The sequence below is a fragment of the Telopea speciosissima genome, chromosome 9, assembly GCF_018873765.1.
Source record: "Telopea speciosissima isolate NSW1024214 ecotype Mountain lineage chromosome 9, Tspe_v1, whole genome shotgun sequence".
NCBI classification, from domain to species: Eukaryota; Viridiplantae; Streptophyta; class Magnoliopsida; order Proteales; family Proteaceae; genus Telopea; species Telopea speciosissima.
In genome coordinates this window covers 50,798,234-50,822,211 of record NC_057924.1, presented here as the reverse complement: position 1 = coordinate 50,822,211, position 23,978 = coordinate 50,798,234, and the positions used below count along the sequence as shown (strand labels likewise).

The 23,978-nt window shown below is 39.6% G+C and overlaps 1 protein-coding gene across 1 annotated transcript; it reads right to left on the bottom strand.

The window, feature by feature from the left end:
- Window positions 1-1,935: 1,935 nt before the first annotated feature.
- LOC122640815 (translation initiation factor IF-2, chloroplastic) lies at window positions 1,936-22,265 on the bottom strand. The gene is made up of 12 exons (XM_043834056.1): window positions 20,392-22,265; window positions 20,216-20,248; window positions 19,392-19,505; window positions 19,056-19,205; window positions 18,867-18,965; window positions 18,717-18,779; window positions 16,145-16,300; window positions 15,929-15,994; window positions 4,810-5,046; window positions 3,734-4,009; window positions 3,206-3,394; window positions 1,936-2,441 (listed from the first exon to the last, which is right to left on the bottom strand). The coding sequence occupies exons 1-12, from the start codon at window positions 21,901-21,903 to the stop codon at window positions 2,280-2,282; spliced, it is 3,057 nt and encodes a 1,018-aa protein (XP_043689991.1). The 5' UTR covers window positions 21,904-22,265; the 3' UTR covers window positions 1,936-2,279.
- Between the last annotated feature and the right edge of the window lie 1,713 nt (window positions 22,266-23,978).

Below are 23,978 nucleotides of genomic sequence, written 5' to 3'. Positions count from 1 at the left end.
ACGTAGAGTTGAAGGAAAGTTTTTCCTTCCATGAAAAAAAATCAATTGAGTACATATGAAAATAATTCTGGATCAGTCGATTGAGTGCAAAGAATATTTATGTACCTGAACGTGAACGACTCATAGCCATTCAGATGGAATCCATTCTTTCGAATCAGAGTTGGTAAAGTTAATCCTGATACTGGTTGATCCCGTTTCACTATCTGAGGCTTAGGTAGGACAATTCTAACCAATTTTTCATCGATCCTATGTCCTGACTAATTACAATATCAAAATTGGCCGAGACTGATCTGAATACCAATTCCAGGGCTTCTTTTTTTTTTTTTTGGGGGGGGGGGGGTAAGACAATTCCAAGGTTTTAAACACTAGAAAAGACAAAATCTAACATTGAGGTTTTAGAGTGACAATAAAGAACATAGTTATTTGTTGGAAAAACTTTCTGTAGAAATAATATAGAAAATAGATTTGTCAATAGACGGAGACTAGAGGGTGGACCTTGGTGCATTGTAAGGTTGTTCCATTGTGATCAAGTGGTCATGAGTTCAAGTCTGGAAACAGCCTCTCTATGAAAACAAAAGTAAAGTTACATATATTATAATCCTCCCCAAACTCCACAGTGACGGGAGCCTTGTGCACTGATACACCCTTTCTTTCAATAGACGGCGACTGAATCACTGAGCCCAGAAGCCACTTCAACAGCATTTTGTAAGTCCATTTTCATTTCTGTGTTTTTGCACCAACCTAAGAATAGATAGATCATATATACCACTTTTAAGCTCTATGGAAAGGTGTAATATTTTCTTGTCGGGTGGGGTAGAAAGGAAGAATAAAGAAATTCTAGCTGTCACCATAATTGGGGACAACTATGGTGGCTTCAGGGCCATCTCTGAGTCTAAATATAAGCCAAATTTTACTGGCTGCGCTTGCAGACTTAGGCCTACAACCTGCCCAGCCTGTAATTAGGCCATTTAAATGTATTTTATGGAAAGAGAAAATTCTAGAAGTCACTATTAGTAGAGGCAACAGAACCTATCACCACTTGCATGTAAAAGAAGACTTTACACCCATCTTATTGATCAAATTTTAATTTGAAACATACAAAAAGTGGTTAAAATGTGTTTGAAGTTTAGGAAAAAGCTTTTACATTATGACCTTCCTCATACCCCGCAGTGGTGGGAGCCTTGTACACTGAATATGTCCATTTACTATAATAGAATTTAATGGCATTTATGTAAGTCTTTCACTTTGAACTCATTTTTACGGCACATTCCATGCTTGTTTGGGGCTCAAACTTCACCCAATTAGGTGGGGAAAGTTTTTCTTCCATTGACAATGTATCATATAACCCACCAGAGATTGGATTCCTCTCATTGTATTTTTAGCCATCTGAATTACATCAGAAAAAATTATACTAATCATTTGACAAACCTCTCTCTCTCTCTCTTTCTCTCTCTCTCTCTCTCTCTCTCTCTCTCTCTCTAGCTTAGAAAGGCAAGAAACTTCCACATCTCCATGGTCTCCTTGATGGATCAATTCAAAAAGCCAGTGATAACATATCTTAAGCAGACCAGATTGGTTAAGGGTGCAACTTGCTGGTCTCATTGCAGGTGAAACTCTGAATCTCTCAATGAAGCACTAATACAATTTTCCTGTCTTCCAATGGGTCAACAAGACAGGATTTGGACCCAAGATCTTTCAACTTATAATGGTTCTTATTATTTCAGCTGTCGGTTTTTGATACTATATATATTACCAGAAAAATATTAAGGACTGCTGATGAAGAATAAACCCAGGTAGCACAACTTGAAACAAAATAACAAATACCAAATAATAGTTCAGATATGATACCAGATTAGATATCTGATATCATATCTAAACTATTATATGATACCAGATATCATATAATAGTAACCAGATTAGATATTTCATCAAATAGAAAAGAATGGACAATTGCTATTCCATTGTGTTTGAAGCTGTTAGAGAGCGTAGTTTGACATTGAATCATACAGAAATTTCAAATAAATACCCCTTTACAACAAAAGACCGCTATATCCAACGTAGAATAATATGTACATCATACTGGGAATGATTACTCATCAGCACAGGTCAGACCCCCAGAATCAAGTATCTGGTGTACTAGCATGGGAATCTATGTATACCAGCTAAGCATATGCAGATTCTAGCAGCGACGTAGCACCCATACTTAAAAGAGGTAAAACATATTGTGATGCCAATAAGAAGCACATTAAATGATTTGAGGCAACTGAGTTTTTTCTGGTTCATAGTTCAATTCCTACTCCAGCCAATGCAGCTGCCACTGAAGCAGATGCCTCCTCAAGAGTTCGCTTCTTCTGCACTGTATTGAAGGCCTCAATTAAATCTCCAGCCTCCCAATCAGTATAATCCTCCACACCAATACCGCACTCTAGTCCTGCATTAACCTGGCCAAACAAGAGAGTTCCGAAGGGATCAACATACCTCCATTAGATGGCAAAGAAACAGAAATACCAAACAAGCCCATAATTAACTGGCAAGACAATTAACAGAACCATTAGTAAAACCTCAGACCAACACATACGTCATCTCCATTACTTTATTGACTTGGTCACATGCACCAAGGATAAGAACTGAACCAGTTGGGAGGGAGAAGTTTGAGGGGGAAGGAAAAAGGGGACATGGCCCATGATTGAGAAAAGATTTTACGACTCATGGTAAAAGACATGGCTATGGATGGAGGAATCCATAGAACAAGACAGATCCAACTAAGTTTAGGTCAATGGTAAGGCATCTTGGTTTTGTCTTTTTTTTTTTTACTTTGTAATAAAAAGAAATGAGGATTTAAAGAAATCAATGCCAAAGATCTGGCCCAGAGCATAGTTCATGCCTAGAAACACCTTTGGAAATTTTAACACCACCATAAGTCATCCCCATTTTATTCTAGGCCCTACCTACAACCTTCCACCTGTAAGCTTGCCACTGCAACCTAGAATATGAGGCACACAGCCATCTCCTAATTTATATAGTTTATGAACCTCCAAAGTGGACCATTTATGCATCTAACCACAGAATACAAACTCACCTTTGTTTGTATTCCCATATTTCAACGAAGGTAAAACATATTTACAACTCCTTAGAATTATTTAACTGTACTATCTTGTGATATCTCAAGAGAAAATAGACTACAAGATTAGCTCTAGGCACATACCTCTTTCACCAATTCCTTCACCCTCCTCAGAGAATCAACAATACCAACATGGACTGTTTTTCCATTCCGAATAATCCTTACACCACAGCCTTTCACCACTTTTCCTTCCGACACCATGCATCCAGCCACACGACCACTGCCACTACTGAAAGTTGCCCGGACTTCAGCTGCTCCAATTGGTACTTGTTCCTATCAAGATACAAGATCTCAATTGTAAATCTTCATTGATAAAGATGGCAATATACAGTGCACAAGCAGCGACTGGGCAAGCAATTAAATTGATAGCACAAACAAAATCCCGTCACATTTGAGATGATGACCATAAGACAAAAAGAGAGAAGTTTTGATCCCCAAATCAGGGCAAAGTTTAACACAGGAAGATTTAAATGATTAATCCACAGGATAACGGGGCACAACCACATGCTACTGTGCCATATGAGCACAGAATCTCTACCCTGTGGTTACCGTACAATTACCCTTTGGGAAAGGAAACACTCAAAATGCTAATAGATTTGAGATTCCCCTCACCTCAACAGGCTCAAGGAGTCCCTCCATTGCATTCCGCATATCGTCAATGAGGTCATAGATTACTCTGTACAGACGAATCTCAACTCCTTTGTTGTCTGCATAACTTTTCACTGAACCTGGTGCTTTGACATTGAATCCCAATATAATGGCCTTACTAGCAACAGCAAGATCAACATCACTGGCGCTTACATCCCCTGTTGCTTGCAGCAGAAACTTCAAAGTGACATTATGCTGTGGAAGAACTTGAAGGGCTTGTCTGATGGCTTCAATGGTTCCCTAATAAGAAGAGGGGGGGGGGGGGATTTCAAGTTAGTAATGGTGGAAAAGATAAACCATCCAGATGACAGAAGATGCATGCATGCATGCAAACATTTAGAGAAGAGGGAAAGAGATAGTTGCACTACAAGAAACCCAGTCACTATTTGGAAGACTACAGATGGTTTACTATCAACTATGCACAAGCAGGTGCAGGGAGCATGAACAAGAGACTTTGGATGCTAACAGTTGTCCTCCGAGATGACTCTAAGGATCAGTTCTATTCCAGGCCTGGTCAGAGGTTTGCAAATTTCACCATTTTCTTTTTTCTTTTTCAGCACACCAAAAGGGAATAGGAAAAAATAAAACTTGATAAGATAAAACAAATAGAGCTATCTCATTGCATCAATGTTTCTTATTAGCAAATCCCAGTGTTGTCCACCAAATGATGATGTTGTCCCTGTTATGGGTGTAACGTAGTCAGTATTTCTCACACGTGTATTGTCGTGTTTATTGTTGAGATTACACTTGTATCCAGCTGGCATGTATGCTGTTAGTCTGATACGGTTACATAACAGACTAACAGCATACATGCCAGCTGGATACAAGTGTAATCTCAACAATAAACACGACAATACACGTGTGAGAAATACTGACTACGTTACACCCATAACAGTCCCCTGCCCATCAATTTGTGAATCATCTTCCTGGTTTCTCAGGTAGTAAATTGACTCTTCACTTAAACTGACTAAGATATGATAATGAAAGGTATCCTGATGCAGATACATGATTTTATATTATATTAGTCGGGATATGTATACCTGAACATCGGCCTTCATAACAATATTCATCTGGTGTAAATCTACTCCAGAGAGCTTTCCTGCTGAAAATGCAGAAGCATAAGAAGAGAGAGTAACCTTCCCGTCACCAGCTTTTGCTGATATACGTTCATTTTGTAACAATTCTGCACGAGCCTCTGCCTTTTTACGTGCAACATCAAGTGACTCGACAACCTCGAATTCATCACCAGCAATTGGAACATTACTCAATCCAAGCACCTGTGGCGGAACATGAGTATGCAGACAACTTTTACAATAAGGAAGTTGAAAGGATAGGTCTGGAACAATAAAGGATGGAAAAGCAATATGCAAAGTTGCATCCCACAAAGCAGAATAATGTTGGTTCTGGCAGCCCTTAAGATAACAATGGGTTCTACTCATTAAAGTTAAAAATATAATTCCACTAAATTGACATAATACTCTGTATTAATTTTTTTTTTCCCAAAAACTAACAACAGTCAAGAATTTATCGCAAATATCTAATTTTCGAAAAAGTAAGTACTTCCAAATACCTAGGAAACTTGTTGAAAATATTAGTTTCCCCCCCCCCCCCCAATATTGTCCAGAGAATAATGGATTTGAGAGGCACAAAAGTGTCATTAGGTCATCAATTGATCAAATCTGCATCGATGTGCTTAATAGTTAATATGCACTTCAAGTTTTTTATTAATCATCACATTCCACATGCAGCTAATAAATGAATGAGAGCACATTACACATTAATGACCCTTGCAATGGAAAATCAGGAAACTGTGGTTAGCATCCCTACCCCCTTTCTCTTGGAGGATGAGGTCTGCCAATTCAATTGCAGATTTGTTAGGGGAGGAGTGGGTATACAGAGCCTTATACTTTGTTCAAGTTTCTGTAGACGAGGATTAGGCCTTTGTCCTTTCGTTGTTGTTTCTGTACCTTATATCCTGTATTTTAGCTATTCTTCAAATAAAATTTCTCTGTTACCTATCCACATTTTAAAAAATATATATTTTGATCAAACTGATCTGAGATTTTAATAGATCTTTTTTATCATTTTATGCATCCTTGGTCGGCTAGGCATGCACATACAGGTCACATGTAAAATATTAGATTTTTTTTTGGGGGGGGGGGGGGTGAGGTTTATGTAAAATATGAGATTTTAACATCTTAAGGTGTAAATTTTAAAGGGATTAGACGTAAATTAAGGAATTTTGATCTTTTGATTCATTTTCTTACAATTTAATTCGCTTGTGTACAGAATTATTGGACAATGCACTACATGGAATCATGTATTAAAAAACAAAAACATCAGGAGAAGAAAAGAAGGCAGAAGCTGCAGAACACGATTGAAGAAAAGAGGGCTCTTCAGGTCGACAAGTCCTCTGCTCCTCTGGTCAACAGCTCCCGTGATTCCATTTTCGATAGCAACTTCCAGCGAAGGTGCGAGCTAGCAACAGCGACTCAACCCGCGATGACTCTCCCACGATCGGTAGGTCCTTCTTTGGCAGCAATCTCATGCATCTGTCTCCGGCAATGTGACTGCGACTGCAACCACAACTCTGCAATCCTCGGTGGATAGGAAAAGAAAGGGGGGAAAAACCAAAACAGAGAAGGAAGACAGGAAAGATAAAGAAAAAAACCAAAATAGAAATAGAATAAAAATCAATCAAAATTATATATATATATATATTTAAAACACGCCTCGGACATAAGGCGCCAGAATGCCTTACCCCTTGAAATCTGCCTTGTCTCCTAGGCGATGGCTTAACAACTATGGTTGAAAGATCTAATCATTTCTAAAGGTTGAACCAAAATTGAATTCGAGGCCTTTGTGACATCATCCCAACTCAAGATTTTCTCACAAGCTTCTTTACAATAAATAATAGACCCTAATTTCTTTCTACCTAATCAAATGAGCCTGAAGTGTACTTCAAATTTCTAATAAGGTATAAGTTGAGAAAGAGAGAGAGAGAGAAGAATTTGGCTTTTCAAATATGACAGAGGCCATTCTTTATTTATAATAAGAATAACAGTTACACATATGATATGATGGGTAGGGCTGAATCATAACACAGTCACAGACCTTAGCCTACATACAATGAATCTGAACACAGTTATCTCAACACTCCCCTTCAAGTTGGTGCATAGATATCTTGCATGCCCAACTTGAATACAACAAGATGAAATGACTTAAAAGTCAAACCTTTGGTGACTACATCAGCCAATTGGTTCTCAGTGTTGACAAAAGGTATGCAGATCAGGCTTCTTCCAGCTTTTCTTGAATAAAATGTCGATCCAGCTCAATATGTTTAGTCTGGTCATGTTGAACTGGATTATGAGCAATGCTGATTGCAGCCTTGTTGTCACAGTAGAGCCTCATAGAGGTGACACCTAGATGGTTAGATCTTTAAGTAACAATTTCAGGCAGATTTGTTTGCAGACTCCTTGTACCATAGCACGATACTCAGCTTCTGCACTTGCTACACCAGGTAACTAGATTTTGACCCCGGAAGGTACACTATCTAGAGGTGGAACGATGATCATCAATGGATCCTGCCCAGTCAGCATCAGTGAAGGATTCTAATTTCAGGCTGTTGTTACTAGAGAATAAGAGACCTTTCCCTAGTGCGGATTTTAAGTATTGAAGAATTCAGTACACAGCTTCAAGTTGAGTCGTCTTCGGATCATGAAGAAATCAGCTAACAATTCCCACTGCAAAGGCAATATCCGGCCTAGTGTGAGAGAAGTATATCCGTCTGCCCACAAGTCGTTGATATCTTTCCTTATCAACTGGGTAACCTCCTGTGCAGCTAAGTTGGTGATTTAGTTCAATAGGAGAATCAGCCGGCTTACATCCAAGCATACTTGTTTCTTCAAGAAGATCCAGAACATACTTCCTTTGGGAAATGAAAATGCCTTTGGTAGGACGGGCAACTTCAATCCCTAAGAAATATCTGAGTTGTACGAGATCCTTAGTCTCAAATTCTGCTGCTAATTGAGTTTTTAACAAGGACATCTTTGCATCATCATTGCCTATTATACCAATATCATCTACATCAACAATCAGGGCAATGATTTTCCCTTCCTTGTGTTTAACAAACAAAATATGATCTGCCTGACTCTGTTTGTACCCAAACTTCAGCATAGCTTTTTGGAAACGGCCAAACCATGCCCAAGGAGACTGCTTAAGGCCATAAAGAGATTTGCGGAGTCTACATACTTTTCCAACTGTGGTGTTTGAGGTGAAACCTGGAGGAATGTCCACGTAAACTTCTTCTAAATCCCTGTTGGGAAAGGCATTTTTTACATCAAGTTGCTGAAGATTCCACCCAAGGTTTGCAGCACAGGACAATAATGCTCGAACAGAGTTCATTTTGGTAACAGGAGCAAAGGTATCCTAATCGTCAATACGATAGGTCTGTGTGAATCCCTTAGCAACCAATCTAGCCTTGTACGTCTCAATAATACCATCTACCTTTTGTTTGATGGTAAAAACCCATTTGCATCCCACTGATTTTTTCCCTGCAGGACAAGGAACCAGCTCCCAAGTATCATTCCTTTTCAAGGCATGCATTTCTTCTACCATAGCATCTTTCCATTTTGGGTCTGAGATAGCTTCTTTCTAGCCTTGTGGAATAGGTAGAGAGGATAACGAAGAAACAAAGGTGCGATAGGAAGGAGATAGTGATTTATAGGACAAAAATTGGAAATGGGGTGCAAGGTACATGATCTAACACATTTCCTAACAGCAATAGGAAGATTAGCATCAGAAGGAGAAGGAGAAGGAGAGGAGGAATTATTATTATTAGGAGGAGAGAAATTATTAACTGGAGGAAGACTATTACGTTGTGTTGGATCTAGCTCAGGCACCGTAGATGGAGATGGTAAAGTAGGAGCATGCTTCTCTTTCCTTCGAGAGTAAGTGATGACGTCCTTGTTACTCGGATTGGGCTTCTACCCAAAGTCAAACAAAATCAATTACAAGAGGGGTAAAAGGAATCTCTTCCTCGACCCAATTCTCCCCCTTAAGAGATGATTGGTAATAGGATTCAATCTCATGGAAAGTACAATCTTGGTAACAAAAAGTTTCCGAGCGGGCGGATGATAACAGCAGTACCCTTTTTGAGATGTGGAGTACCCAATGAAGATACATTTTAGAGCTCGAGGATCCAACTTGGACCGAGATGGGGAAGAATTGTGCACAAAATAGACACAACTGAATACCTTGGGAGGAAGGTGAGAGGCAAGGGATGGATCGAAAAGTTGACTCACTAGGGTTTTGAAGTGGAAGACACTAGACAGAACCCAATTGATAAGAAAGGCTGCAGTAAGAACCACATCCCCTCAATAAAATTTAGGGACGTGAATGGTAAACATCAAAGCCCTAGTAACATCAAGAAGATGCCGGTTTTTCCATTCTAGGATTCCATTTTGTTTAAGGGTCCGAACACAAGAAATTTGAGAAAAAATACCATAAGAGTCAAGGTACTGGAGGAAAGATCCATCAACGTATTCAGTGCCATTGTTACTGCGTAAGATCTGGACTTTGGCATTAAACACATTACAAATCATGTTGTGAAACGACTGAAAACAAGAAAAGGCCTTGGATTCCAAAGAAGATAAACCCATGTCAAGCGGGTATAGTTATCAATAAATGTAATAAACCACTTAAACCCACCCCTAGCAAAAAGCCAAAAACTGTAAAAGGACCCCATAAATCTGAATGAATAATAGAAAAGGGAATCAAACTTTTATTGTGACTAGGAAAAGAGGAAGACCTGGTATGTTTGCCAAATTCATAAACATCACAATGTAAATCATCCAAAGAACAATGTTTAACTAATGACGGAAACAAACGACGTAAAACATGATAAGATGGATGTCCCAGACGACGATGCACTATTGGAGCTGAGTGAGAAAACTTTCAACCCGGGTAAGAGTATGAGCAGAGACTGGTGGAGAGGGAGGTGGAGAGCCTGGTTCCTAGTAGTGGAGGTCATCCTGTACCTTACCATATCCAATCATTGTCTCAGTCACTAGGTTCTAAAAGACACAGTGTGTAGAGTAAAAGTGAACACAATAATTAAGCTTGGTAGTAAGGCGAGAAATGGAAAGTAAGTTAGCACATAAATTAGGGACATGCAAGATAGAAGAAAAAGAAATGGTTGGAGAACAGGTAATAGTGTCTTTACCAGAGATGGAGGAAAGGGAACCATCAGCAACTCTGACCTTGTGATGCAGATTCATCACCAAATAGGGGTTGTTTCATTGGGAATAAGTCTAGGGTTGGGTTACATACATGTTGGGCCTTTGATCCCATGGGTTTCTAATGTAATAGGCTACTTTTATGGGCCTAAAATATGGGTATATAGGTTGCATACGGGATTAGCCCAATACTTAGTTTATTTTTATGTTTTTTAATTGAACCAGTTCAAATTGGTTGCATCCAATTGGTTCAATTTAAGTGATCATGTGACTTGGTTAAGTGGTCATGTGATGTAAGTTGGGCTGGATTAGGACTCCATAAGTCCAGCCATGTTTTGAGTCTATTTCCTTTAGTATTCTAGTTTCCTAGTCAGTTTAAGTTACCTAATAGGTTAGAGATAGGGTTAGGCCATTCCTTTTTAGTGTCTAAATCTAATTTTGAGTCTTTTATATAAGGTTGTAAGGGGGCCAAGTATTGAATACGAATTTTGATTAATAAAAACTCAGCTTTATGCTTGCTGCCTTTGTTGCTGCCTTTGCTCCATCGTGAGTGTGCCTTGTGAGTAATATCAAGGTTGCCTTGCGAGTAATATCAAGGTGAAGGGATTGGTGGATCTCCAATCGACTCCTTGTATCGTGAAGATCGGGAGGACTACTACTTATCTCCTTGCATCTTGTAGATCGGGAGACCCCATTGTTCATCTTCAAAGCTGCTACCATTGAAGATCTTTTCAAATCCAGTAAGTTTGAATCTGAATTTTGTTTAAACCTTCTTCTTCTCACTCCTACCCCAACTAGTACTCCCTTGTAGTTCCAGATTTAGCCCTCACCTTCGAACCCTACTTCCAGCCTATATACCCCACACCTCTCCCTACACTCGGCCTTAAACCTAGCCCTTAGTCTCCTCTACAACCCCTCCATTCCTCCACTCCATTAAACCTAAAACTTGCAACTCAATTCTGTCCAGAACTGCAGAATTTTAAAACCTTCCCAAATCCAATTATTTTTATCCCATAATAACCCCCTAGACCTGCATATTAAAGCCATATAAGACCCATTCCCAAATTCCCATCCTAAACCCTAGAATTAACCTAAAACCTAGTGTTGTCCAATCGAACCAGCAACCCCTTTTGCTATTGATCCTGTTATTTGGCTCCTAGTAGGTCTCCTACCTATCTAGGACTACATCACCTTGTCCTTACCAGACCAAGGGAGATATGTATGATAGAGATCCGAAGTATTAGTCATGTGGTCAGAGGCTCCAAAATCAAGGAGCTAAGAAGAACTAGACACAGAAGAGGCAAGAAAAATACCTGACTAGGCTAAATAAGAAGCAGATGAGGTAGAGGAAGTCGTGGTAGAAGAGGCATAACCAAATTGAGTCACCATACGTTGGAGCTGAGTCACAAGTTGTTCTGTAGACATAGATGGAGTACCAATAGGAATCTATATAGTCTCAGTTAAATGAGGCTGAGGACGAGCAGAACCAGATTTTTCTCCCTTCCTGCCCTCTTTGGGACGGCCATGTAATTTCCAGCAAGTCTACCTAGTGTGACGTGGGCGGCCATAATAGTCACACTTCACTAGATTACGAGAAGCACCAGGTTTGCTGACTGGACCAGCATTGTCCACAAGTAAAGAAGTGGATCAAGGTGTAGTGACAAGAACAGACCAAGTGGGGGCAGTAGAAGCCATCATGACAGAACAACGATGATCCTCATGTTGAATCATATTATAGGCCTCAAGCAGTGTAGGGAATTACCCCGTTCAAAACTTGAATGCGAATCTGATCATACTCAGGATTGAGACCAGTGAGGAAATCATAGACTCATTCCATTTCACGTTCCTTTGCAAATGTGGGTGCATCAATAGGGCTGGTCATGGGAACGGGATGACAGAAATCCAATTGTTCCATAATGTTGTAAGTGCAGAGTAATAGGCAGACATAGGGAGTTCCTTCTGTGTAGTATCTCAAACCTGATGACGAATCCCATAGATTTGGGCACAGTTGTTGGCTTGACCATAATTGTGCATCCCATAACTCCTTGGCTGAATTAAGGACAAAACTGAAACTAATGGAAGGCTTCATGGAGTTCAACAGAAAAGACATGATCAGGGCATCATTAGCTAACAAGTTATCCATAGTCGGAGCTTTAGTGGGCATGGGGTGTCACCACTAATAGATCCCAAAAAATGATTACCATGAATGGTAAGGAGGCAGTTAAGAAACCACGCAAGGTAGTTTGATCCCTTCAACTTAGTGGATCCAAGCTGTAGAGAGTGATAATGATGAGGAGCAGTAGGGCGACTCAGGTCGCCGCTACCAGTACCAATGGATGTGCTAGAACTCTCCATTAAAAAACCAAACAAATGCAGTAAAATTTGGAAAGAAGTCGAGCCAAATAGAGGGCCCGCAGAAGCAGGCAAGGGGCCAACGAGGCACCGGCAAGGCCTGAAGAGGAGCTGGGAGTCCCGGGAGGTCGCGGCGCTGGCAGGCAGTGGCCCAGGGAGGGCCAAGAAGGCCTGGTGTAAGCAGGTGGAGCCCTGGAGGGCCGGAAGGTTGTCGGCACAAGCAGGCAGGGCCTGAAAAGGCCTTAAAAACCATCGGCCGAGGTAGGCGGAGCCTTAGAAGGCCTTGGAAGGCATTGGTGCAAGTTGGGGAGGGCCCAGTAGGGGCGGTAGGCAGTGGCGATCGCAAAGGGGACCCCCCAGCGGAAGCAAGGAAGGCCACTGGAGGGGCCAGCAGTGGCAAGTGGTGGCAAGCGGTAGCTTGAGGAGGGCCGGCAGGGGCCAGCATAGGGAAGCCGATGTAATCGACGCAAAAAAGAAACCTAGATAAGGTCAAACAGAGCCGTGGGGGCAGCGGCGACAGTACACGGTAGGGCAGCAGCAGTAGGTAGCATGATGGTGGTCAGAGATGGTTAGTATGGTGCAACATGCGTTAACACATGTTCAGTCAATCATGCTGAACTATGAGGCCAAAGCCTCGATGGTGGTAATGGCGGCAGTGACAGCAGCAAACTCTGAAAAATGCCTAAAGGGATTATGCTCTGATACCAAGTTAAGAAAGATAGAGAAAATTTTGGTTTTCAAATATGACAGAGGCCGCTCTTTATTTATAATGAGAATAACAGTTTACACATCTGGTATGATGGCTAGGGCTGAGTCAAAACACAGTCACAGCCCTTAGCCTACATACAATGAATCTGGACACAGTTATCTCAACAGTATATTTCCCCAGTCAATGAAACAGAGAGAGAGCAGGACCTCTGTTTGTGGCTCCTGATCTAAGCTTGAGCCTCAGATTAAAGCTTGTTAAGCCCAACATGAACCAAAACGTGGTTGCCTAAACCACTAAAAGCTCAGTCCACTAGTGTATATCGTATTCAGCATATATATAATATACATAAATTTCTAGTATTTTATTCCATATAGATAATATACTTTCTGATTTCGTATGTATTTTGACTGGCAGGCTTTGGTCTGTGCACCTTAGTTTTAAGACAGAACCAAGTCAATCCTGATTCCTACACTCCAATATGAAACCCATGTGCAGGAAAAAACTATTTAGATTCTGGGACCCAGATACCATTGAAAAATCCCCAAGTGCCAAATGTACCATAAAACCTTCAAGAACTAATAACTCTGATCCTAGGACAGGTGATTTGGCCCTTAAGGCAACCCTAAGAGACTGCCAGCATACAGCCAATAACCTCTCCATCACAAGGATCACCAGAGTACACATCAGACTACGATTTTGACATCTATTGAGTATCCTAGCCCAAAACTCTTAGCTTTTTCTCCCCTATTTATCGCACTTTTTGTATGTATAATTGTCTTTCAGTTCATCATAGACAGAAAACATAAACATCCGGACTATGATAGTGAACTGCTTTAAAATAAGTAAATATAGTTAGTTACCTCCCATGCTTATTTCATTAAGATAATAAGCCAAAAATTGTTTCACATGGCGAAAGTAAACATCAACCTACTTCTGGTTTTTCAGCAAGATCAAGGTATCGGAAGTTCTTTATATCAGAATCAGATCCCAAATTCAAGCATATGGAATTGTTGGCAAAAGAAATAAATTCAATAGATGCTCAGCTGTTCAAGTATCTAGACAAGTCACCTTTTTCTTCCCCACCCCAACCCTGTTTCAACTTTCACCACCCATTTTATAGTTTCCACTAAAATGATTTCCACACGAAACAGTCACTACACAATTCCAATAATAACGTGTGATTGCGACAAATATGGTGCAAGTTCCAGGTTGACAATCACTTCTATTATCACAATTGCTATAAAAAAAAATTAAAAAAAAATTTTTCCATTGTATGGCACTTTTAAATAGGTAATTTGAATTGATGAAACAAGAAAAGGATAACTCACCCACAAGGGTTTCTACCGGGGACCTTTTGAAATGACATCAAGGATATCCACAAGTTGGAAAAGTTACCAGAAGGACCAAAAAAAAAAAAAGGGCGGGGGCACTAAGAAAGTACTCAACTCAACTAAGCCTTTTCCCAACTCAATGAGGACCCAGAAAATCCTTTCTATCACAGAAATCACATTAACACCAACAAGCAGCTAAGATGACTTGTCTTTCTCATAGAGTCATAGGATTTAAGCAAACTCAAAAGTAAGTCCAAAGTATATAAACCAGGACATAGCTTTTGAATGATACTTGGGTGTACGATTGCTCAATTAGCTTTTGAATCTTGAAAAGGGGTAATATGATAAAGTAGAAAAATGGTATTTGCAATAACTAATATCCCCTACTTTTAGTTCAAAAAATAACGTTGAAACTGTGGATTGTAAAATTCTCTAGACAGTGTCATCTAAGAAAATAAAATTAAATTTTAATGTCAAGGAACCATTCCTAAAAATGTTAAGCATTCACAGCAAATCAGTATCTGGATTGATAGTTCAAAAAATTACTCCAGGATTGGAAGGGGAGAGAGGAGTCTGGAGGGACGGTAGGAAAGGAGATCCAAAGAAAAGATAAAGAAAGTAAGCTGTGCAGACTGCAGAAGTTCTCTACCAAAATCTATCAATAGGCTATAATTTACCATACCTGTTATTATCATTATAATCAACTTCCACAATAATAACTTATATGATGACAGGGGACACAACAGGTAGTAGCTTATATAGTAATCAAGTTGAAGATCTGAAAGCCAGTATTTTGCTCCAGAAAGGAAAGAATGCAGATTAAAAGCATTTAGGGAAGATAGGCGTTTTTTGTGAAAGCTTTCTGGATGCGTTCCCATCATTCCTGGTATTCTCAATAATGGGATCCTATATTGCTGGGAAAATCAGGAAAACCAGAAATGCTTTCAGAGAGAATTCAAAAACTGCACCTTATACATTCATGTCCTAAAATCCAACCTGTTATCGAGACTGGGTGGTGGTTTAACAGATCAACTGTTGCGCTAGACTATTGAGCTTAATACATCGAGTATGCTACTAAGTTATTTATACTAAACAAAGCAAGAATTTAAAAAAAGATTAGCTAGATTGCAATTATAAATCATGAACTATAAAATCTTTAAGTGAAGGATAGTTGTATAAGTATTGAATGAATGCATAGTGGTCATTTTTTAATGACAAGAATATACATATAGCAGAAGAATAAATGGGTGGTGGGTGGATAAAAGTTCAAGTTACCCATGTTGAATAAAAGTTTGAGTTGTCATCCGCTTTGAATGAAAAATAAATAGGTATAAGGGTTGTCCCACAATTTCAGGGGGAAGGTGAAAAGTCTACTGGTTCAACCAACTGGGCTGACCCAAGTTTCAGAACAGTAATACCCACTTAGTTTTTTCACAGAAAAAGGGGAAAACTCACAGAGATGTTGGCTCAAAAAGGTACAAAACAGAAAGTGTGGGAAAAAAGAAGAAGAGAAGGGAAAACAAAATTAAACCTGCACGGCAGTAGATGGCCCAGCATCATCAACATTATTTCCGCTATCATCAAATAAAGCCCGCACCTGACAAGCCAAAATCAGAATAGTTAACCAAAGATGGACAATAAAATCAAAGCAAAGTACGAACCACATCATCTCTGATTTAATCAACTCATAAAAAACTGCAACGATCTAAAAGAAGAGAAGGGATTCCCAACAATTACACTGACCAACCTTTCCAAAGGCTTCACCACAAACAACTACATCTCCCTTTTTTAGGGTACCATTCTGCACAATAAATGTGGCTACAGGTCCCTTTGATTTGTGAAGGCCAGCTTCAATGACAGTTCCCTTGGCATTTCTATGAGGATTGGCCTTCAGTTCTTGCAACTTCAGAAAACAAAGCAACAGAAAGAATTAGACTCTGTAGGAATCAGAAAATGAGTCCAGTTCTTGAATGTAGAAGTGATACAGTCCACAAAAATCTTAGGAGGCTTTATTCCGGTTTCATGTTTCTCAGATTCTGAGAAAGAAGTCTTTAGTTGGTCACCTACACCTCTTTACTGAGTTACCGACTGCCACATGGTGGGGATGACATGATAACCATTCCATCCATCACACAAGGGATAATCTTAGGTTTGGGCACAAGTTAAATTTCTTTCTGGTTCAATACTGGATCTTTTCACTTTTAATAAGAGCAGCTGAAACGGAAAAGAAGGCTTTGTTGTGCCATTTTCTTACTAAAAGTTAATGTAATGCTAGGACACAACTACCCTAACACCAAACAGGATTACAATACAACCAATTATAGGAACTGATCTCAGACTTTAAAACAATATTCAAGTATGAGTACAACAGCAACTAACAGTACGCTATGGCAAACCTTAGAACTCCCAGCAGAACAACTCATACAAATCTAATCCCAGCAAAATAGGCAATTGGTAGTAGCCACTAATTCCTATCGGAGATCACCTCTGACAGTTCTAGATTAGGGAAATAAATCTGCAATTAATTGCAACAGAACGAAGGGTGAGAATAGAAGGATATTACCATTGAATGGTGTTCTCACAAGGGGTAATCAGTCCTCAAATCCTCAGCCTAATCCAATGGCTGAATTCTGAAATACTTCAGTTTCTTGATGTAGGGCAGAAATAGGAGATTAGTGATATCTCCCAAACCAGACCTCAGAAGAGGTCAAACTGTTGGTCGAGTGGTGCTTCTGACAATGAGACCTGATGCTTCAATAATTACCCAAAACGGAAGGGTGGGAGCTGAGATATTGCAGGGTCATGAAATTAGAAACTAAGTTCTGAAATTAGTAACTTCGTGAACAGGGTCGAGTGAAGCTCTCAAGGTGCTAATCTGATCCTCCAAATATCAGCCAAGGTTGTCGGCTGGTTGTCCAGATCTGAGGATGCAAAGTTGCAACAGGTTTCAAGGAGAAAACCAGAACCAAAAGGTCTGGAAAACCTTCTCTGATCAGCAACTATAACTGTAGCAGTTAGGGGACTTCAATGAAGATTTAAGTGGACAAACAGCAGCCTAAACAGTGGTCTCGAATGGCCAGAAAATAGAAATCAGAACAGGGGAAGAGGGGGGATCGAGTGGCGAGGGGAAGAAGGGGGATAGGGAGGCTACTCAGCCAAGGGAATCTCTCCCTCAGGTCTCTCACATGTATTGAGCAAAGCAAACATCAATCTACTTAATTAAATCGTGGGGGAGGACCAGCAGATCCGTTCATTATATGGGTAGAATTTTCTAAAACAAAAAGTACAGCTTAGGGAAACTAATAACTTGTTCCCCAAGCAATTTCATGGACTTAGCTTAAAAGCAATAAAAGACTAACATAAAAGCAACACTGACTGAAAATAAAAAAAGGAACCAAACTAAGCAAAATTTTAACTTGCTGCCCAGGTAAACTAAACCCCAAGATTCTGGTTTTGAGAGAACCAGTAACTCCCAGCCGCAAAGCTGGCCCAGCCAAAGGCTAGTTGGCCCTATGGCCCATGGTCTCACCCATTTTTTAAAGTGATGGACCACCCCTCTCATGATCTCTGCAGCTGTATTTTAGACCATAAAATTGATCTGCGTCAAAAGTTGAGATTTGCCATCTTAAGGGATGGTAAAGCCAAAACAAGGAGGATATCCAGACTGCAAATTAAGCTGCTAAATGGGGGATTCCTAGGTCACCCAGATTTCAGTGAAAGGTGACTCACCTAGCAAAACCTTCTGCATAAATGTACATTTCTGTCTATCTTTGCCAAGGGACTGACCTACTAAAATTCATCTAATTATGTCTATATAAACATGAACAGAAAAAGTCAAATCATGTTTATGCATCAGAATAAACATCTACATAGTCATTAAAGATTGTTAGTAAACCAGAACTTAGTAATCAGATCAGAGCATAGAGGAATAGAGGAAGAGAAGAGAGAAGAAGAGAGGAGGAAGAAGACCACGCAAGTTCCAAGAGGGGAGAGAACCTGCAGACAGAATTGAATAATCTGCCGCAGGTCTGCCCCTAATATATTTATATTAGAATCCAAAATAATAAAGGACAAATAAGCCCTTACATAAAACGACATAGCAAAGAGTAGACGTAAAAGAAAAATAAAACAGAGTACAAAGACAATTTTGCCCCTATAAACATATTTCAACCAAGATTAAACAATGTGAACTTTGCAATAGAGGGACCAAATTCACCCCACCGCAGAGACAAGCCATGCAGCATGGACAAAAAATATCAAAGGCAACGTGTTTGCAATCTAAATAACGGATAATGAAAAAGACAAAATGTTCACCGTACCTCTGCAACAAGCATGACAGTTTCCAGTAAGTCATCCACATTCTCTCCTTTTAGAGCACTGATCTGATCAAGAAGATAAATTATGTATCAACACAGAAGTTACAATATAGATTATGTCTGAAAATGGATTATGTTTAGAGGAACAAGAACCTGAACCATTGGGGTTTCACCACCCCAGTCTTCTGGCATTAGACCAATTGCAGAAAGTTCTTGCATGACTTTTTCTGGACTAGCTCCGTCCTTGTCTATCTGAGACAAAAGAACAGCTAAGATAAGATATCAGAGTCAGCAGGTCTGGAAGGAGATATTGAATAAACACCACTGAATAAATGAATGTACCTTGCTTATAGCTATTACGATTGGCACTCCAGCTGCTTTTGCATGAGCTATTGCCTCATTTGTTTGAGGACGGATCCCATCATCAGCAGCTACCACAATGATGGCAATGTCTGTTACCCTTGCCCCACGTGCTCTCATTGCACCAAATGCCTATATAAGAGGATATGATACAACCAGTGTGTTAATTCCAGAAAAAAAGAATTCTAGAAAATATATCCTTCATCTAAAACTACTTTGACAATTGGAAGTTCAGGGACTATCAAAAGGGGGAGAAGCAATATCGCAATAGCAAAGAAACCATATGCCAAAAATCGAAACTGCAGTACAAGGGATTACCTCATGCCCAGGTGTATCAAGAAAAACACATGACTGCGGCTTGCCATCGATAGGAACAAGCACCTTATATGCACCGATTCCTTGTGTTATTCCACCTGCTTCAGAGGCAGCTACCTGTGAAAGCCTACTAGTCAGATTTAGTCAAAGCAATTTTTTATAACGCTGGGCAATAGAGCATGTGTTCAGGAAAATGGTGAAACTACAGGTGACCTACTACAAAATGGATAATGGCTTTCTAGCAAAGAAATAGATTTGGTGAAAATTCAAGTGCTGGAACTTATAATGAGTCAAAAAGACAATTTACTATTTTCTATTAAGTAGGGTTTTAGAGAAAAAAGGTTATTGAAGAATCTTATATTGCAAACAAAAGTTGATAGGTCAGAAAGATTCAATCATCTGATGGGACTTGCTATTGTCCTAGTTCATAGCAACAAAATAAGGACTCCATTTTCAGAAGTTTGACCATGTCAAACACATACTGAACTTTTCCACGACAATAACTTAACTTAACCAGCATATTTTGTTTCAAGTCACTAATGTTTTCTGTTCTATACCATTTTGGATTAATTTCACAAATATAAGCATATCAGAATTATATTCTACATACCACTGTTACATGAACCATATTTTCTGACAAACATAATCCAATATTATACGAACACGTTGGTATTTGACTTTGTAAGATTTACAACCACATTGGCATTTGACTTTGTTGAGATCCATGTCTATTCATATTTATCTGTCACTGAAAGTGCATAGGAATACAAATTGTATGCATTACCAAAATTAAATACAAATGCAAGTATGATTAAGTTTCAAAATACCTTGCTCTTTCGAATATAATCCAAAAGGGTCGTCTGCCAAATGAATAACATCAAGCACATATTAGCAAAACCAACCTTTTGAAATCAGGAAATATAATTCTGTGTTTAAATCAGAACACTAATATGAATAAAAATCCACATCAAATCAAAATGGAGAGAATATTACTAAGTTCTACCTTTCCATGATCCACGTGACCCATTATAGTAAGAACTGGTGGCCTATCTTCTAGCTTGTCCAAGTCTTCCTCATCAAGAGTTTCCTTCTTTTTTGCCATTTCTTCCACTCTGACAGGGGCAGCATCCATAACTTCTACACCATACTCTTTACAAATCATCCTTACCATGTCTTTGTCCAAAGTCTGGACCCCATCAGGCTTAATCCCTTTCGAGTATAGATACCCAAGAATCTCACCTTCACTTATAGCTAAGTTGTATGAAAGGTCCTCTGTCAACATACCTCCTTCCTCCACCTCTAGAATTTCTACTCTTACAGGGGCCGCTTCCTTAGCTGCCTGGAGCCTAGCTGCCTTTCGACTTGCTTTACTCCATTTTCTTCCTTTTCTCGCAGCAGGAGCACCAGAAATAGAAACATTAAGCTCTGAAGTCTCCTCATCGGGAATCTCTTCATCAACCAAACGCCTCCGTATTCCCCCAGCTGCACCAGTTTTCTTACGGTATTCATCTTTGATCTTCCCAGATGCAGGCTTCTTCACCGGTTTTGGAGGGGCAAGAACTGCTTGGGCAATCAGGGGATCAACCACTGGCTTCTTGGATGCAAATTTATCAATTAAGATTGGTTTTCGTTCTTTAGTTGATCTAGTGTCAGCACTGTCAGTAACAGAAGGCTTTGGAGCCGCACCAACATCCTTCAAGATTACTGATTTCTCAGTTGCAGGAGCCACTGAAGGCTTTGCTTGTAGCCTTGGTTGAACTCTTGGAGGTGGCTGAGGAGGTCTTAAAGGAGCACGTGGTTGAGCTTCCTCTTTCTCTTCTTCCCTTTTCTTCAGATCAACTGTGGGAAACTCAGTAGTCTTAGGAGATCCCTTAACCACCTTTTGTACAGTTGCAACGGGGTTTCCTTTCCGCCACACACTCTTCAATGTCTTAGATTTTCGAATTTCTGTTGAATTTACTGGCTTACTCACTCTAGAGTTTGCGTTTGTACTCGGCGTTGGTTTCCCCTCAAACACCTTCTCTTTGACATTAGCAAACTTTTGTGGACTAGTAGTGGTTTCAAGTTTCTCCGCCTTCTCCAACACCTCTCCAAGGGACTCAATTACATTATTTCTCTCCTCCTCATCCTCTGATTTCTCATCATCTAAATCTCTACTGGATTTTGTCGGCGCCCAGGGCATTGAATTGTCTGAATTAACACCTAAAAAAGACACAGCCTTAGGCTGAGATCTTAAAACAGGTTTTGGAGCTGGCTTGAGAACAAGATCAGGATCATCATCTTTACTCCCCCTATAAGTTGATTCCAAGGAAACCGAATTCCCCAGCTCTTCAATTAAATCTGTAGTGACCATACATTTACATACAGAAACACATCTCTGCCCACCCGCAAAATTAACAAAATTAGTTCCCTTAACTACCGAAATTCTCCGAACCAATGAGGGAGAAACCTCAAAATGAGTGGACGAACTCGCTCTCATGCCTCCCAAACTTGCCAGGGAAGCCAGAGAAGCCATAGTTTCTACCGAGACCCCAGGAGGAGCATCAACCCAATAAAACAATGCCCACTAAACTCTCCAATGCATTCCCCTACAACAAATTGTATTCGCCACAAAATATCAATTCAGCTAAGTATTCCCCACCAGTTTGATAGATTACGCTGTTAAGCTTCTCAGAAACCCTAGTTTTTATTCTCCAGAAGGAACAAAACGATCAAACTTGAAGATAAATAAAATGTAATGATACAGAGAAAGAAGAAAACTTTTAGTCGCTATAAAAGTCTTACCTCTATAGACTTTGCGGTATTGGGTTTCTGCAATCTATGGATTAGAATTGAAGAAAATTGAGAAATTTTAACGGTCAGTGAGGAGGATAGAGAGACAGAGAGAGAAAGAGAGTACGATAATTAAAACTTAAAAGCTATGGAGCACTGGTGGTTGTGAAGGCAAAGAAGCTTCCTCTGTGTAAAAGTGGCTTGTGTGGCTGTTTCTCCTCTTGTCAATTTTTTGTGATAAGGGGGTGATAAGGTTTCTTCATGGTTTCATGAGATTTCCTGATTTTCATCTTTCTTTTCCCTCTCGTCCTTTCCATTGAAGGGATTCTCACGTGTTGAGAATGTTGCACGTGAGGGATTGGGTGATGGTCAGATGGTCAATTTTTTTTTAATTTTTTTTCGTAAAAGGTCTGATGGTCTGATGGTCTGATGGTCCAAGTACTTCAGCATCTTTTCCATGTCATCTCTTTAGTCCAGATAATCTTGCCAAGTGTCAAGAATCTCCTCATTGTTCTAGGAGCCGGGGCTGCAATTTTGATGGGCTAACCCATAATCCAAGCCCAACGTAAGATGTAAGTGGGGAAGCCCAAGCTTCAGTCCAGTCTTGTGGGGCTTGGGTGGGCTTGTTGGGTTTAAAACGGTTTGGAAATGGAGCTGCAACCACAATTTGATGGTTCTTCATTTAGAAACAATGGATGAAGGATTTGCATATGTTCCCTCCCCATTTGCAGCCCCTGATTGTAAACCATTCTGATTCGGAGTTTTTTTGCTTTTGGTTTTACCTAGTATACCAATTCTGCAATTTCCTGTTTTGCTATGCGCAGGGGTTACTTCCCGAATCCAGAAATCTTCGGAATGGGCATCTTGCATTTTATTGATGGCAATCTCTTTTTGTTCACTGCAGGTCCTATAAGAGGATGTACTGACATGGAGCCTAAATTGGTCACAATAATTAATGGTTTAATTTTGGCAAACAAGAGAAGGCTAAAGCTAAAAGAAGTTTGGTGCTCAAATACTCTATTGCCTAGACTTCTTCCAACTCCATCCCGTTTTCCTTGGCCTTTTGAAATGTTGATCCATTTTTTGCAAATCTCTGACCTTTTTAGGAATTTGATTTTCCCACATATTGAGGACAATTTTTTGTTAACTAAACTCAACTCAATGGCTTTTGAAGTATATAATTCAAAACATCCCTATATGTATGATCCGTCTAAAAATTTGCCATCTAATTAATATTACTTTTTTTTTATTAAAAAAAATGTTTCATTTAGAATGATAACAAGTTATTATATTAATTCATCAAAAAAATGTATTATATTATGAGGATTAAGGGTGTCAATCGGTCGGTTCGGTCCGATTTCGATTGAAGTAAATCGTTTTCAATCTGTTATTTGACTAAACCAGTACCAAACCATTAAGGAAGTTTCGTTGGTCGGTTTCGATTTCGGTCTGATTTCTTTTTGGTTTGTAATCGGGCTACTATTATGTTTGTTTTCTAGTTCAATTTCAGTTTGAATGTACACATAAAGGAAATCAAATGGAAAATTCTGTCTTTTGGAATTCAATCGTAACTGTTGGTTCAGTCTCAATTTTTATCGGATTCTATCCCTTTTTTTAAATTTTGGTCGGTCCGATTTGGTTTTAGTTTCTACATGTTCAATAATAACACAACCTGAAACCAAATCAATAAGGGTTCGGGTGGGTCTTGGTTGAATTTTGACCCCCCTTAATGAGTATAAACCATTGAACTCGATCATCCATAGCCTACGTTCAATATAACTCAATTAGGGGTGTCAAATCTCAGATTGGAACTAAGAG